The sequence below is a fragment of the Carcharhinus amblyrhynchos genome, chromosome 35 (genome assembly GCF_965287045.1).
Source record: "Carcharhinus amblyrhynchos chromosome 35, sCarAmb.v2.hapA, whole genome shotgun sequence".
NCBI lineage: Eukaryota > Metazoa > Chordata > Chondrichthyes > Carcharhiniformes > Carcharhinidae > Carcharhinus > Carcharhinus amblyrhynchos.
The window spans coordinates 1,292,107-1,304,791 of record NC_137358.1 but is presented as its reverse complement, the minus strand read 5'-3'; the positions used below and the strand labels follow the sequence as shown (position 1 = coordinate 1,304,791).

The following is a 12,685-nucleotide window of genomic DNA, read 5'->3' as shown; positions in this document are numbered from 1 at the left end:
AAATGTTAGAATCCGTCATTAAGGAGGAAATTGCGAGGCATCTTGAAGGGAATTGCTTGATAGGGCAGACGCAACACAGTTTCATTAAAGGGAAGTCGTGTCTGACAAATTTACTGGAGTTCTATGAGGATGTGTCTAGGGCGGTGGATAGAGGAGAGCCGGTGGATGTGGTCTTTCTGGATTTTCAGAAGGCGTTTGATAAGGTACCTCACAAGAGGTTACTGCAGAAGGTCAGAGGACATGGAGTTGGGGGTAGGGTGTTAGCGTGGATAGAGGATTGGTTGTCAAATAGGAGGCAGAGAGTGGGGGTCAATGGGTGCTATTCGGATTGGCAGTTGGTGACTAGTGGGGTGCCCCAGGGGTCGGTGCTGGGGCCTCAGCTATTTACCATTTATATAGATGATCTGGAGGAGGGAACCGAGTGTAGGGTGTCGAAATTTGCTGATGACACCAAGATTGGGGGAAAGGCAAATTGTGCGGAGGGTGTGGAGAGTCTGCAGAAGGATCTAGATAGGCTGGGCGAATGGGCCAGGAAATGGCAAATGGAATTTAATGTTGGCAAGTGTGAGGTGGTCCACTTTGGTAGGAAGAATGGTAGGAAGGACTATTACTTACGTGGCGAAAAACTGCAGCAGGCGACGGTGCAGAGGGACCTCGGGGTCCTTGTGCATGAGTCGCAAAAACCCAGCCTGCAGGTGCAGCAGGTGGTCAGGAAGGCGAATGGGATGCTGGCCTTCATAGCGAGGGGGATTGAATATAAAAGTAGGGAGGTCTTGCTGCAGCTGTATAGGGCATTGGTGAGGCCGCAGCTGGAGTACTGTGTGCAGTTTTGGGCGCCGCACCTGCGCAAGGATATTTTGGCCTTGGAGGGAGTGCAGAGGAGGTTTACTAGGCTGATACCGGAGTTGAGGGGGTTGAGCTATGAGGAGAGGCTGAATAAACTAGGCTTGTACTCGTTAGAGTTTAGAAGAATGAGGGGAGATCTCATTGAGACGTATAAGATGATGAATGGGATGGATAGGATAGAGGTGGAAAGACTCTTCCCGCTCAAAAAAGACAGTAGGACTAGGGGGCACAGCCTCAAGATAAAGGGGGGGCGGTTCAGAACGGAGTTGAGGAGGAACTTCTTCACTCAAAGGGTGGTGAATCTCTGGAATTCTCTGCCCGTTGAAGTGGTGGAGGCTGCCTCGCTAAATATTTTTAAGAAGCGGGTTGATGGGTTTTTGATAAGAGAGGGGATTAAGGGTTATGGGGAGAGGGCGGGAAAGTGGAACTGAGCCACGACAGATCAGCCATGATCTTATTGAATGGCGGGGCAGGCTCGAAGGGCTAGATGGCCTACTCCTGCTCCTATTTCTTATGTTCTTATGTTCTTTCTTTCGAAGAGCCAGCACAAACTGGATGGGCTGAATGGCCTCCTTCAGTGCTGTAAGAGGATTTGATTCTTTCCCAGGTCCGTGGGCTGTTGGAACTCCCTCCCTTTTCTATTTCTGGCCTTTCCACTTTGACATTCTCCGTGACGTCTGACCCCACCCAGCCACAGACTGAGAGAGAGAACAGGTCCCAGGATGAACCCGGCTGGTATTTGTCAGCAGGGTTTACAGGAGGAGTTGGGCAGGTGGAGGTGTAATTAAACTGACTCACCTGAAATAGTTTGCAAGTCATCTCAGGACACTGACTAATCGGAATTCCTCCAGTTATTCTGAGATCATCGCTCCCTGACCCAGCCCAGCCCTGAGGGGGATGAAGCAGGAATGTGGCTGCCGGGAGCCTCCGGACCGGTCCCTGTCTGAGGGAGAAAAATCCACAGGCAGCTTCTTTCCAACATGGCTACAGCTTTCAACATAGGAATATCCTAACAGTCGGTGTGAACCCCAGGGAAATAAACCTCCGTAAAACAGTATCATTGAGTCACCTGTCCTGAGTTTACAGTCGTGGACTCTCCCAAACCATAAAACCCCAGCCGAGGTTAATGAACCATCCTGTGCACTACCCCTCACCCACTCCGATTCCTGTGGCAGACAGGGCGGTAATATTCCAGCCACAGAGTTTTACAGGACAAAAATAGACCCTTCGGCCCATCGTGTTAATGCCAGCCTTTAAGCACTTATCTATTCCAATCCCCATTTCCCAGCGCTGGGTCTGTAGCTCTGTGTGTGTCACAGTGTTTCAAAGCTCATCTAAAACCCTCTTCAACACTATGAGGGTTCCTGCCCCTCACAGGCAGTGAGCTCCAGATTCCCGTCACCCTCTGGGTGAAGAAGCTATTCCTCAAATCCCCTCTAAATCTCCTGCACCTGGTTATTAACCTGCCTACCGAGGAGAAAAGTTTCTTTCTATCTACCCTATCCGTGCCCCTTGTAATTTCAAAGACCTCAATCAGGTCTCCCCTCGCTTGTTATTCCCTGTCGTATTTTGTATTATTGAACAGGACGTGGGTGTCACTGGCTAACTCAACCCTAATGACCCATCACTAATTACCCCCCCGAGAAAGTGGTGGTGAAACATCTTCTTGAATTGCTGCAATCTTTGTGGTGTAGGTACACCCACGGTGCTGTTAGGGAGGGAGTTCTGGAATTTTGACCCAGTGATGGTGAAGGGATGGCCGATATATTTCCAAGTCAGGATGTGTGTGACTTGGGCTGGGATAAACACAGTAAGAAATCTGACAACACCAGGTTTAAGTCCAACCGATTTATTTGATAGTAAACTCACAAGCTTTCGAGGTTAACCCCTTCATCAGGTGAATGGAGAGTTCTGGCCTCAGACAGAGCATATAAAGCACAGACAGTGTACAGATTACTGTCTGAGGCCAGAACTCTCCATTCACCTGATGAAGGGGTTAACCTTGAAAGCTTGTGAGTTTACTATCAAATAAATCGGTTGGACTTAAACCTGATGTTGTCAGATTTCTTACTGTGTTTACCCCAGTCCCACACCAGCATCTCCACATCGTGACTACTATTGGGAGGGATATCCAGGAAGTGGGGTCCCAGGCATCTGCTGCTGTTGATGGTGGTGGTTGTGGGTTTGGAAGGTGCTGTCTAAGGAACCTTGGTGAGTTGCTGCAGTGCATCTTGTAGGTGGTACACACGGGTGCCACTGTGCATCAGTGGTGGAGAGAGGAAATGTTTGTGGAGGGAGCAGCAATCAAATGGGGCTTCTTTGTCCTGGATGGTGTTGAGCTTCTTGAGTGTTGGAGTTGCTCCCATCCAGGCAAGTGGAGAGTTTTACATCATACTCCTGACTTACGCCTTGTAGATGGTGGACAGGCTTTGGGGAGTCAGGAGGTTACAGGAAAAGTTAGAGTTCAGATACAGCGAGTGATTAGGAAGGCAAATGGAGTGTTAGTGTTTATTGCGAGGGGAATGGGAAATGAAAGTTGGGATGTTTTACTGGAGTGGTACAGGGTGCTGATAGGACAACATCTAGAGTGATAGACACAATTTTGGTCCCCTTGTTTAAGAAAGGGATTAGAAGCAGTTTGGAGAAAGATCATTTGGTTAATTCCTGGGATGAGGGGGTTAACTTATACAGAACGTTTGGACAGATTGGGCCTGTACCCAATGGAGTTTAGCAGCATGAGGTGATCTTACTGAAACAGATAGGGGGTTTCCACCATGGGAAATGTTTCATGCACTGGGACACCCAGATCCCTCTGTGTCTGTGTAATATTTCCTCATTTAAATAGTTTTTTTTGTGCTTTTCCTGCCAAACTAGAGTTCACACTTCCCTGCATTAAACTGTATTTGCTAAATTTTTATCCACTCATTTAACATAACCTTTTCAAAACCTCCTCACAGCTCACGCCCCTACCAACCTTTGTGCATTAGCTAATTTAACAGTCATACATTGGGTCACTTCTTCCACGTCATTGATATAGATTGTACAATTTGAGTCACTGGCACTGATCCCTGTGTCATTCCACTGGTTACAGTTTGTCAACCCGAAAAAGGCCCATTTATGCCTACTCTCTGTCTCCCATTAGCCTCTCTCTGTGTTAATATGTTATCCCCTTACACCAAGACCTCTCATTCTGTGTAATAACCCTTGGTGTGGCAGCTTATCAAATACCTTCTGGAAATCTAAGTACAGCAATGAAAGGGAGATGGATCTGTTGGCAGAGTTTCCATTTCTTTTCAGAATGATGTATCTGTAGAAATTCCCTAGAGATGGACAATGAGCTGACACATGACCCAGAGATGAGGATATTATGGGGTGTGTTGACTGCGTCATATCTGACATTACCTAAATGAGAGACAAGGAATCTGGAATCAAATCTTTTTTGAGAAAACACAATGCATTTTGAAATCTCTGCCCTCACTAATTTCGTATTAAACCCTCAGCTCCTCCTGACAACTGGTTTACAGAGAATCTCGACAGAACCATCCAGTCCAACAGCTTTCTGTGTTAATCCATGTGACAACAATAAATCAAGTCCAATCAAATCAAGGCTCTTCATAGACAATGCTTTATTGTTTAATTTTAATCCCTGTTGTAAGGTGTGAAACACGGCAGACAAGTTGTGTACAGCAAGATTCCACAAACAACAATGATGGTTGGGACTTGACTGTGCTCTCTGCCATAAGACCATAAATCATAGGAGCAGAATGAGGCCACTCGGCCCATCGAGTCTGCCCCATTCAATCCCCATTCTCCTCCCTTTTCCCCATAACCCCTGATCCCCTTATTAAACAAGAACCTATCTATCTCTGTCTTAAAGACGCTCAATGACCTGGCCTCCACAGCCTTCTGCAGCAAAGAGTTCCCATCCGTTGGAGAGGGAGACAGGAGTTTAACACTTTAGTCCAATGGCTGCATCTCCTACAGAGCAGTATTTGCCTCGATCTTTACTGAGGGCGATTGACCTGCCTCAGGGAGGCTGCAGTGAAGGTTTATTGGAGCTTTGGAATGAGGAGGCGGAGGGATCTTGTGAGGAGAAATTGAGTCGATAGGGGTCTATATTCTCTGGAGTTTCGAGCAACGGGAGGTGATTTCATCGAACCAACTGGAATTCTCGGAGGGTCGGATAGAGTGGATTCTGTTTCCCTGGCTGGAGACTCTAGAACAAGCAGGTGTAGGGGGAGGGGGGACATGCTCAGGATTGGGGGTCTTTTCATTCAGAGAATTGTGAATCTTTGGGATTCTCTATCCCAGGGGGTTGTGTGTGCTGATTGGTTAAGTATATTCATGACTGGGATTGATAGATTTTTGAACCAATAGGAAATGGGGGTTTGGTGAGCAGATGACATTCTGTTAAAGAATCAGCCATGGTCTCACTGAATGGTAGAACAGGCACGATGGGTCGAATGGCCTCCTCCTGATCTTATGCACAATGCCAGCCAGTATCCTCTGCTCAGGGTCTGTGGAGGGGGGTCTTTGAAGAGAGAGGGGATTAAGGGTTATGGGGAGAGGGCGGGAAAGTGGAACTGAGCCACAACAGATCAGCCATGATCTTATTGAATGGCGGGGCAGGCTCGAAGGGCTAGATGGCCTACTCCTGCTCCTATTTCTTATGTTCTTATGTTCTTATGTTCTCCCAGTCCCACCTTCTGAGGGACACAAGGACCAGAGAGGCCTCCTGTGGGATCTTACTGTGCCCAGACTGGCTGCTGCACTCCTTACATTACAACACTTTCAGGACAAGTACTCCACTGCCGGGAAAGCAGAGTGGGATGCTGGCTCTTGAGTTGTGAGGGGCGCTATATAATGAAAGTCTTTCTTTGGCTGGTGGTGAGTAGGCAGACTCGGTGAGTAACGGCCTGGGGGGTGGGAGTGGGGGAATGTGTTCAGCATTTTAGTTCCGATAATAGCCGGGGTGGGGGGGGGGAGGTAAAGAAACCTGAACAGCGAGTAAACAGCTCTCAAATCTCCAGGCGGGACCAGAGGAACGTCAGAGGAGCTGGACACACCTGGAGGATATAAAACACAGAGAGAGTTCACCCCCACACACAGAGCACACACAGCCCAGCCAACAGGTAGGAACTACAGCAATGTTATTCGATGGTCTCTGAAAAGAACCTGCATTCTCGTTAACTTTTTACTCTTACTTCCACTTCCTACTCTTTGTTTTAAAATGAGAAGTTGTTTTTTTCTAAAGCCAGGTCTGGGTTGTGTTGGAGAAGGTGTGAGTTGGGAGGGTTTGTTAGTGAATAGCTGGTCAGAGAGGAGTCGGACTGAACACTCACTGGATATGGAGTTGGCCCCTCTTTGTTAAACTCTGAATCTCCTTGCTACCTTTCCCTCTCTCTCCACACTCCAGGGCAGGGAATCCCACTCCGCGCCTCAACTGCTGCAAGTGACAGGCTGAGATTTTCCAGTTTAACATTCCTGTCCCGTTGCTAGAAGCCAGCCTGTTCAAGGAAAAATCCTTCTGTGCCCCTCAAACCCAAAATTCCTGTCACTCACTGTGCCCAGGGCCAGCTGATAGAGTAACCCACTCGCATTCCACCTATTATTCACATGTATTGGGATCCAGTGAAAAAGTATTGTTTCTTGTGGGCTATACGGACAAAGCATACCATTCATAGAGTAAATAGGGGAAAAGGAAGGAGAGAGTGCAGAATGTAGTGTTACAGTCACAGCGAGGGTATGGAGACAAATCCAATGTGAGGTAGGTCCATTCAAAAGTCTGACAGCAGCAGGGAAAAAGCCGTTCTTGAGCCGGTTGGTCCGTGACCTCAGACTTTTGTAGAATTGAAAGGATTCCCACCTCAATTGAGCTGCATGGCAAAGTACAAAATACTTCTCCAGTGGGTGGCACTGCTGCCTCACAGTGCCAGGGACCTGGGTTCAATTCTGGTGTGGGTAACTGTCTATGTGGAGTTTGCAGATTCTCCCTGTATCTGTGAGGGTTTCCTCTGGATGCTCCAGTTTTCTCCTACAGTCTGAAGATGTGCAGGTTTGGGGGGATTAGTGGGGTAAATACATGGTGTTTATGGGAATAGGGTGGGGGGGGGGGGGGAGGGCCTGGTTAAGATGCTGTTTCAGAGAGTTGATGCAGACTTGATGGGCTGAATGGCCTTTTCTGCACTGTAGGGATTCTGAGAGTAAAAAGTCTGACAACACCAGGTTTTAGTCCAACTGATTTATTTGATAGTAAACTCACAAGCTTTCGAGGGGACTCCCTCTTCGTCAGGTGAATGGAGAGTTCTGTGCCCAGACTGGCTGCTGCACTCCCTACATTACAACACTTTCAGGACAAGTACTCCACTGCCTGGAAAGCAGAGTGGGATGTTGTCTCTTGAGTTGAGAGGCGCTATATAAATGAAAGTCTTTCTTTGGCTGGTGAGTAGGCAGAGTCGGTGAGTAATGACCTGGGGCTTGTGAGTTTACTATCAAATAAATTGGTTGGACTAAAACCTGGTGTTGTCAGACTTTCTACTGTGTTTACCCCAGTCCAACACCGGCACATCCACATCAGGGATTCTGAGAGAGTTAGTGTGGGCACTTCAACATCTCAGATCTCCTTCAGTAATTAATAGAAAGCTGGTTCTGAACCCTCTTTAGAGAAACCACAGCACAGAAAATACTCAATAGGCAACTTCAGAGAGAGAAACAGTTAATATTTCAGGTCTGTGATCCTATCACATCAGTTCTGGTGAAATCTCACTGACCTAAACCATTAACTCAGTTTCTCTCTCTCTCTCCTCAGCCAGAGCTGCTGAGTATTTCTGGCAGTTTCTGGGGGGTTTTTCACAGTAACTCTGGAGAAAGCAGATTACTGGCCACTCCTTTCTCTGGCGCTTCCAGACACACTGGGATCCACGGGGAGGATTCCTGTGAAAAATTCTCCCCCTTAGTGTGGTGTGCTCTTGAGAGGTCACAGGTTTTGAAAGACGGTCAGTGAATGGCCTTGGTGCCTCACCCCCCGCCCCTCACCCCCCGCCCCACACTATGTAAGACCAGTGAAAGTTACAGAAAGATTGGCTTCAGCCACGTTGCAATGTAAATTTCCAGCATTCAGACTGGGTTCACGGTGGGAGATATAGGGGGGATGTCCGAGGTAGATTCTTTACTCAGTGTGGTTGGGGTGTGGAATGCACTGCCTGCTGTGATAGTGGAGTCGGACACTTCAGGAACTTTCAAGCAGATATTGGATAGGCACATGGAGCACACCAGAAATATAGGGAGTGGGATAGCTTGATCTTGGGTTTGGACAAAGCTCAGCACAACATCGAGGGCCGAAGGGCCTGTAGTGTTCTGTGTTCAGACTGGATGATATTGGGTGAAATAAACTGACCTAAGACTGTCTTAAGTCGGATCATTCATTCTTTTTTACTTTAAATATCCTTCAAAGGACAACAAGTGATTCACGAGTGGCTTGTTATTCACTTTCTCATGGAAAACAGTCAGTGTTAGAGTTAGTGACATCCCAGAATAAATATAAACAAATGGAATACATTGGAGAGAAATGGGTACTTTTTGTGAAATTAGAGAAACTATAAAGACTCTATTATTTTTGCAGCTGGTGATTGCCAGTTTTAAGGATGGATTTGAAGATGTTTTTCACGCTGCCAGTTTTATTCCTGTTGACTGTTCTGGACTTTGTAACAGCCGAGGTTCCCAGAGGCTGTGAATCAAGCCTCGAATCAGTTTATTTCAACCTGTGTGACCTCGATGCTGTCTGGGGAATTATTCTGGAAGCCATTGCCACTGTGGGCATTGTCATCACCCTGATATTACTTGTGGTTCTGCTCTGCATCACCCCCTTCATTTTGGATAAGAGGAAGAAAGCTTTCGTGCCTGTCCAGTGGATCTTCCTGTTTGCCACTTTGGGCATCTTTGGCCTGACCTTTGCCTTCATCATCAAGCTGGATGAGAGAACGTGTCCAACCCGAATCTTCCTCTGGGGGGTTCTCTTTACCATCTGTTTCTCCTGCCTGCTGGCCCACGTGTGGAGGCTGCTGAGGTTGGTGCGGAAAGGAGAAGGCTCCTCAACCTGTCACATGCTGAGCCTGGTTCTGGTCCTGACTCTGGTGCAAGTGGTCATTGCTATTGAGTACCTGGTGCTTGCCACTGTGCAATTCAATAACTCCTGTTTCTTTGATAACAAAGACTTTGTCATGCTGCTGATCTACGTCATGTTTCTAATGGCCCTAACGTTCATCCTCTCCATCTTCACTTTCTGTGGCCATTATAGAAAGTGGAAGAAACACGGTGCACACATATTTGTCACAATGTTCTTCTCCATTGCCATCTGGGTGGTGTGGATTGTTATGGTTATCCGTGGGAATGCCGAGTTAAGCAAGAGCGCAGAATGGGATGATCCAACCTTCAGCGTCGCTCTGGTGGCTAATGGCTGGGTTTTTATCCTGTTCTACGTGCTTCCAGAACTCCGACACATCACCTGCCCTGCCAAGTCTGAAGAGGAACCACCAGAAAACGTATCTTCGAATCAGAACAGTAGCGGGCTGAAGGGTCTGGACAATCAAGTGTTCTTCCTGGAGGAGCCGACTCGAGGTGGGTAATTACTCAGTGATTTCCTCACATTCCAAACATTCAATGTGAAATAACCAAGCTGCTTCTGGCTTGGGAATGGCCTTGGAATATCCTACACCACACTGTAACTTTAATATGAAGGCTTTGAGTTTGTTTTCTGAGAACTTGATTGAAAATTAAAACAAACAGCTGTAAAATATTATTTAATTTAAGAGGATTATCTACCAGAGCAGGGGAGGGGCTAAATAGCCCATTGAAAGAGCCAGCACCAGTGCATTGGGCCAAATGGCCTCCTTGATATGGTCCAATTTTAATAATCTGTTTGTGATGGAACTGAGTGGGTAGAACTGGGGGGGGGGGGGGGTGGTGGGGAAACACCCAGAAGTAGTTGGATAGAAGAAAATATCTACCTCTTTACAATGTTGTGGAGAAGGTGGGTGTGGGGGGAGCATGAAGAGGCAGTAGCGGAGAGTCGGTTTGCATTTACTGTTCCCCCTCATCTTCCCTTTCACTCCAATGATGAGGAAATTCAGGTGAGCAATGTCAGGCTGTGATTGGCCACTTGTCCACATCCCTGACCAATCCGGCTTCCTCCAAGGATTTCTAAGTCGACACACCGACTCCTTTTCCGTTTTATGAATTGGAGACTGAACCCTGCAGAGAACTGCTTCCTTCCCCATTCCATAGACTGGATAAGGCACATCCCCCCCCCCCCCCCTCCCCCCGACCCCCCCACCCCACCCCCTCAACCCCACTGACAGGGCAAAGGCCCCTCCAAGACTTCACCAATGTTGGGGACATCCCAGTAAGAACTGTTTTCAGCCAATTGCAAGTTTCCGTTTAGCACTGACTCCTGTACAATGTGACCATCAGGAGATTATGGCTGGGATGTACAGGAAGATGTTGCTCGGTAACAGTACTGTTTGTGCAAGAACCAATGTGTCACTCCACCAACACCTTGGCACCTGGGTCAACAAATTTACCAAACTTGGTGTGTTCCCCAGTAAGGGACAAACCACGACAAAGACAAAGAACAAAATCAGCCCGGGAAACAGGCCCTTCGGCCCAACGAGCCCATGCCGCCATCTCAACACCACCAGTCCCCCTCTCCACCCACGACCCCTGTCTAATGTTTTTTGGCCATCCAGATTGAGGGAAACTGATTTAGGGACAATTTATTCCTGCCAATCAGCCTAACAGCTCATCTTTGGGGTGTGGGAGGAAACCGGAGTACCCGGAGAAAACTCACGCAAGCACGGGGAGAATGCGCAAACTCCCACAGACACCGGCCCAAATCCATGTGTCTGCACAGCAATCAGCGATAGTCACTGAGCTGTCGTCTTGCCCATCCCAATAGCAAAGAGGAATTAGGGTGGAACCTGTTATGGTGTTGAGTTGACCTGTGACTCATCATTTTAACATCAGTGAGTTTTTTTTCTGAAGGATTTGGGGTTTTTTCCCCTCGATGTGTTAGGCTGCTAATGGCAGACTGACCTTTCTAGCTGAGTGGAGGATGTTATAGAAATCCGGAGAGATATCTGTGTAAATGTCACAGAAGAATTGAAGGCGGCTGATGAGGACTGACCCGTTGCAGTGACCGTTCTGTTTAAAATCTCATTCCTTCTCACCTGATTTCTTTTTTTCATTTTGTCTCCACAGGAATGTCTATGAATCTTGATGAGAATACTCCATCTCCCTCGTACCGAAGTCCCTCGCCCATGGGCCACAATGTAAGTACGGTTTGCTGCTAACGCTTACTCTGTGCGCTCAGCCTTGCCCTGCATCAACAAGGTTTTCTTGGCTGTTCCGGTTCATTCTCAAACGTTTATCCCTCAACTCATTGAACTGTTCCCTAAACACTCCCAGTTTTCCAGTTCCTGCTTTTTGCCATACCTGATTATTGGAATGTTCTCAACTCCAAGCAACACTGTGGTCTCCACTATTTATCACTGAGACTGGGGGTGCTCCCATTGTCTGCATCCAATCTATTGCTGAAACTTGGACTGTCTTCATCTTCCATTCCAATCTTTAACTCAGCGATAGAAGAATGAGAATCGGATAATATGATGAATCCCTCAGGAAAATCTCCTGTAATGTTCAACATTAATCTCCTGGGAGGAGGAACAGAGGCCCACAGCTGGTCATTACAGACTCAGTCAAAGCCGACTGTTTTGAAACCTGGTGTCTCCATGTTCAGGAGCTGATGGGTGCACCGATAGCGAGGGTCCTGGGGACAGGACAGCACCTTCTGAGGTTACAGAGACCATAACGATGAAGACTAATGTCCTTGGGACAGAATCCACATGGAATCAAACCGAGGGATCACAAGCCCACGGTCAGAGGGTTAGAAAATCGGAATCTTGGGTTCAAGGTCGAAGGTTATGTGAACGTGGCAGATTTTAGGCTTGACTCTAATGTTCTGCACTTTCTGTTTTTAGATGTACTCTTCCCCACAAGATTTTACAATTCCTCGCCCTCACACCAGACCCAGCTATCACCCCACACCTCTCCTACAAGATCCATACCTCAACTACAGGCAGACAACATTCTAGAACATTTCAGGGCTCACTCGAGGCAGATCCTGTTCACCGGGCTCCCCCCCCCCCCCAACCCGACCCTTCACTCTCCGAGATTCTTCAGTGAGTTGTCACAGCAAATTCCTGGACGCGTCGGCTTCTCGATTTTTATGGAAAAGCTTTTCCCTTGGTGTCCTGAAGGATATGAAGTATTTACTCAGGGAGCAACACTCACTCGTTCCCATGGTTACCAATCAAGTGCTGGTGTTGTGAGCCTGGGCCAGTCACATTGCTCTGTTAACTGTTGACTATTATGGAAAGCTGTCTATTTATCGAGGAATAAGTTAATCGAATCAATAATGCTTTAATTTGCAGATTATCAACTCTGAACATTCATTTGCCAGATCCCAGTGATTGGTTAATATGCTGCATGTGTATATTATAATAATTTGGTGGCTCTGTTTTGCAGTGCAGATTTCCTTTGTCCCTCCCTCCCCATCAGACTTGCTCCGTCTCATCCACAATCTTCACCCTCTTGAATGTAACAGAAGTTGCAGGAGTGATCACAAACTAACTTCACTCTGGCCATCTGCTGTTGTGAGGAGTGGCTGCAGAGAGTGACCAGGCACGAGGGGACCCCCCGCCCCCACTCCCCAGTCCCCAGTCCATCACAATCAGATGGGCCACAGAGACTGTGTTTGGGATCTTTCTCTCCTGCCATTTGATTC

The 12,685-nt window shown here is 47.5% G+C and overlaps 1 protein-coding gene across 1 annotated transcript; it reads left to right on the top strand.

Moving 5' to 3' along the window:
* The first annotated feature begins 5,948 nt into the window (after window positions 1–5,948).
* On the top strand, window positions 5,949–12,053 carry LOC145361721 (retinoic acid-induced protein 3-like). The gene is made up of 4 exons (XM_080217646.1): window positions 5,949–5,978; window positions 8,468–9,462; window positions 11,101–11,171; window positions 11,880–12,053. Exons 2-4 carry the CDS (start codon window positions 8,490–8,492, stop codon window positions 11,991–11,993), a joined length of 1,158 nt encoding a protein of 385 aa, XP_080073772.1. The 5' UTR covers window positions 5,949–5,978; window positions 8,468–8,489; the 3' UTR covers window positions 11,994–12,053.
* Window positions 12,054–12,685: the final 632 nt, after the last annotated feature.

Excerpts from the sequence above, each read along its gene's own strand:
- LOC145361721 (XM_080217646.1), top strand. The coding sequence starts at position 8,490 with ATGGATTTGAAGATGTTTTTCACGCTGCCAGTTTTATTCCTGTTGACT. Across the intron at positions 9,463-11,100 it reads CCTGGAGGAGCCGACTCGAG|GAATGTCTATGAATCTTGAT; the intron begins GTGGGTAATTAC and ends TTGTCTCCACAG. Across the intron at positions 11,172-11,879 it reads CCTCGCCCATGGGCCACAAT|ATGTACTCTTCCCCACAAGA; the intron begins GTAAGTACGGTT and ends TTCTGTTTTTAG.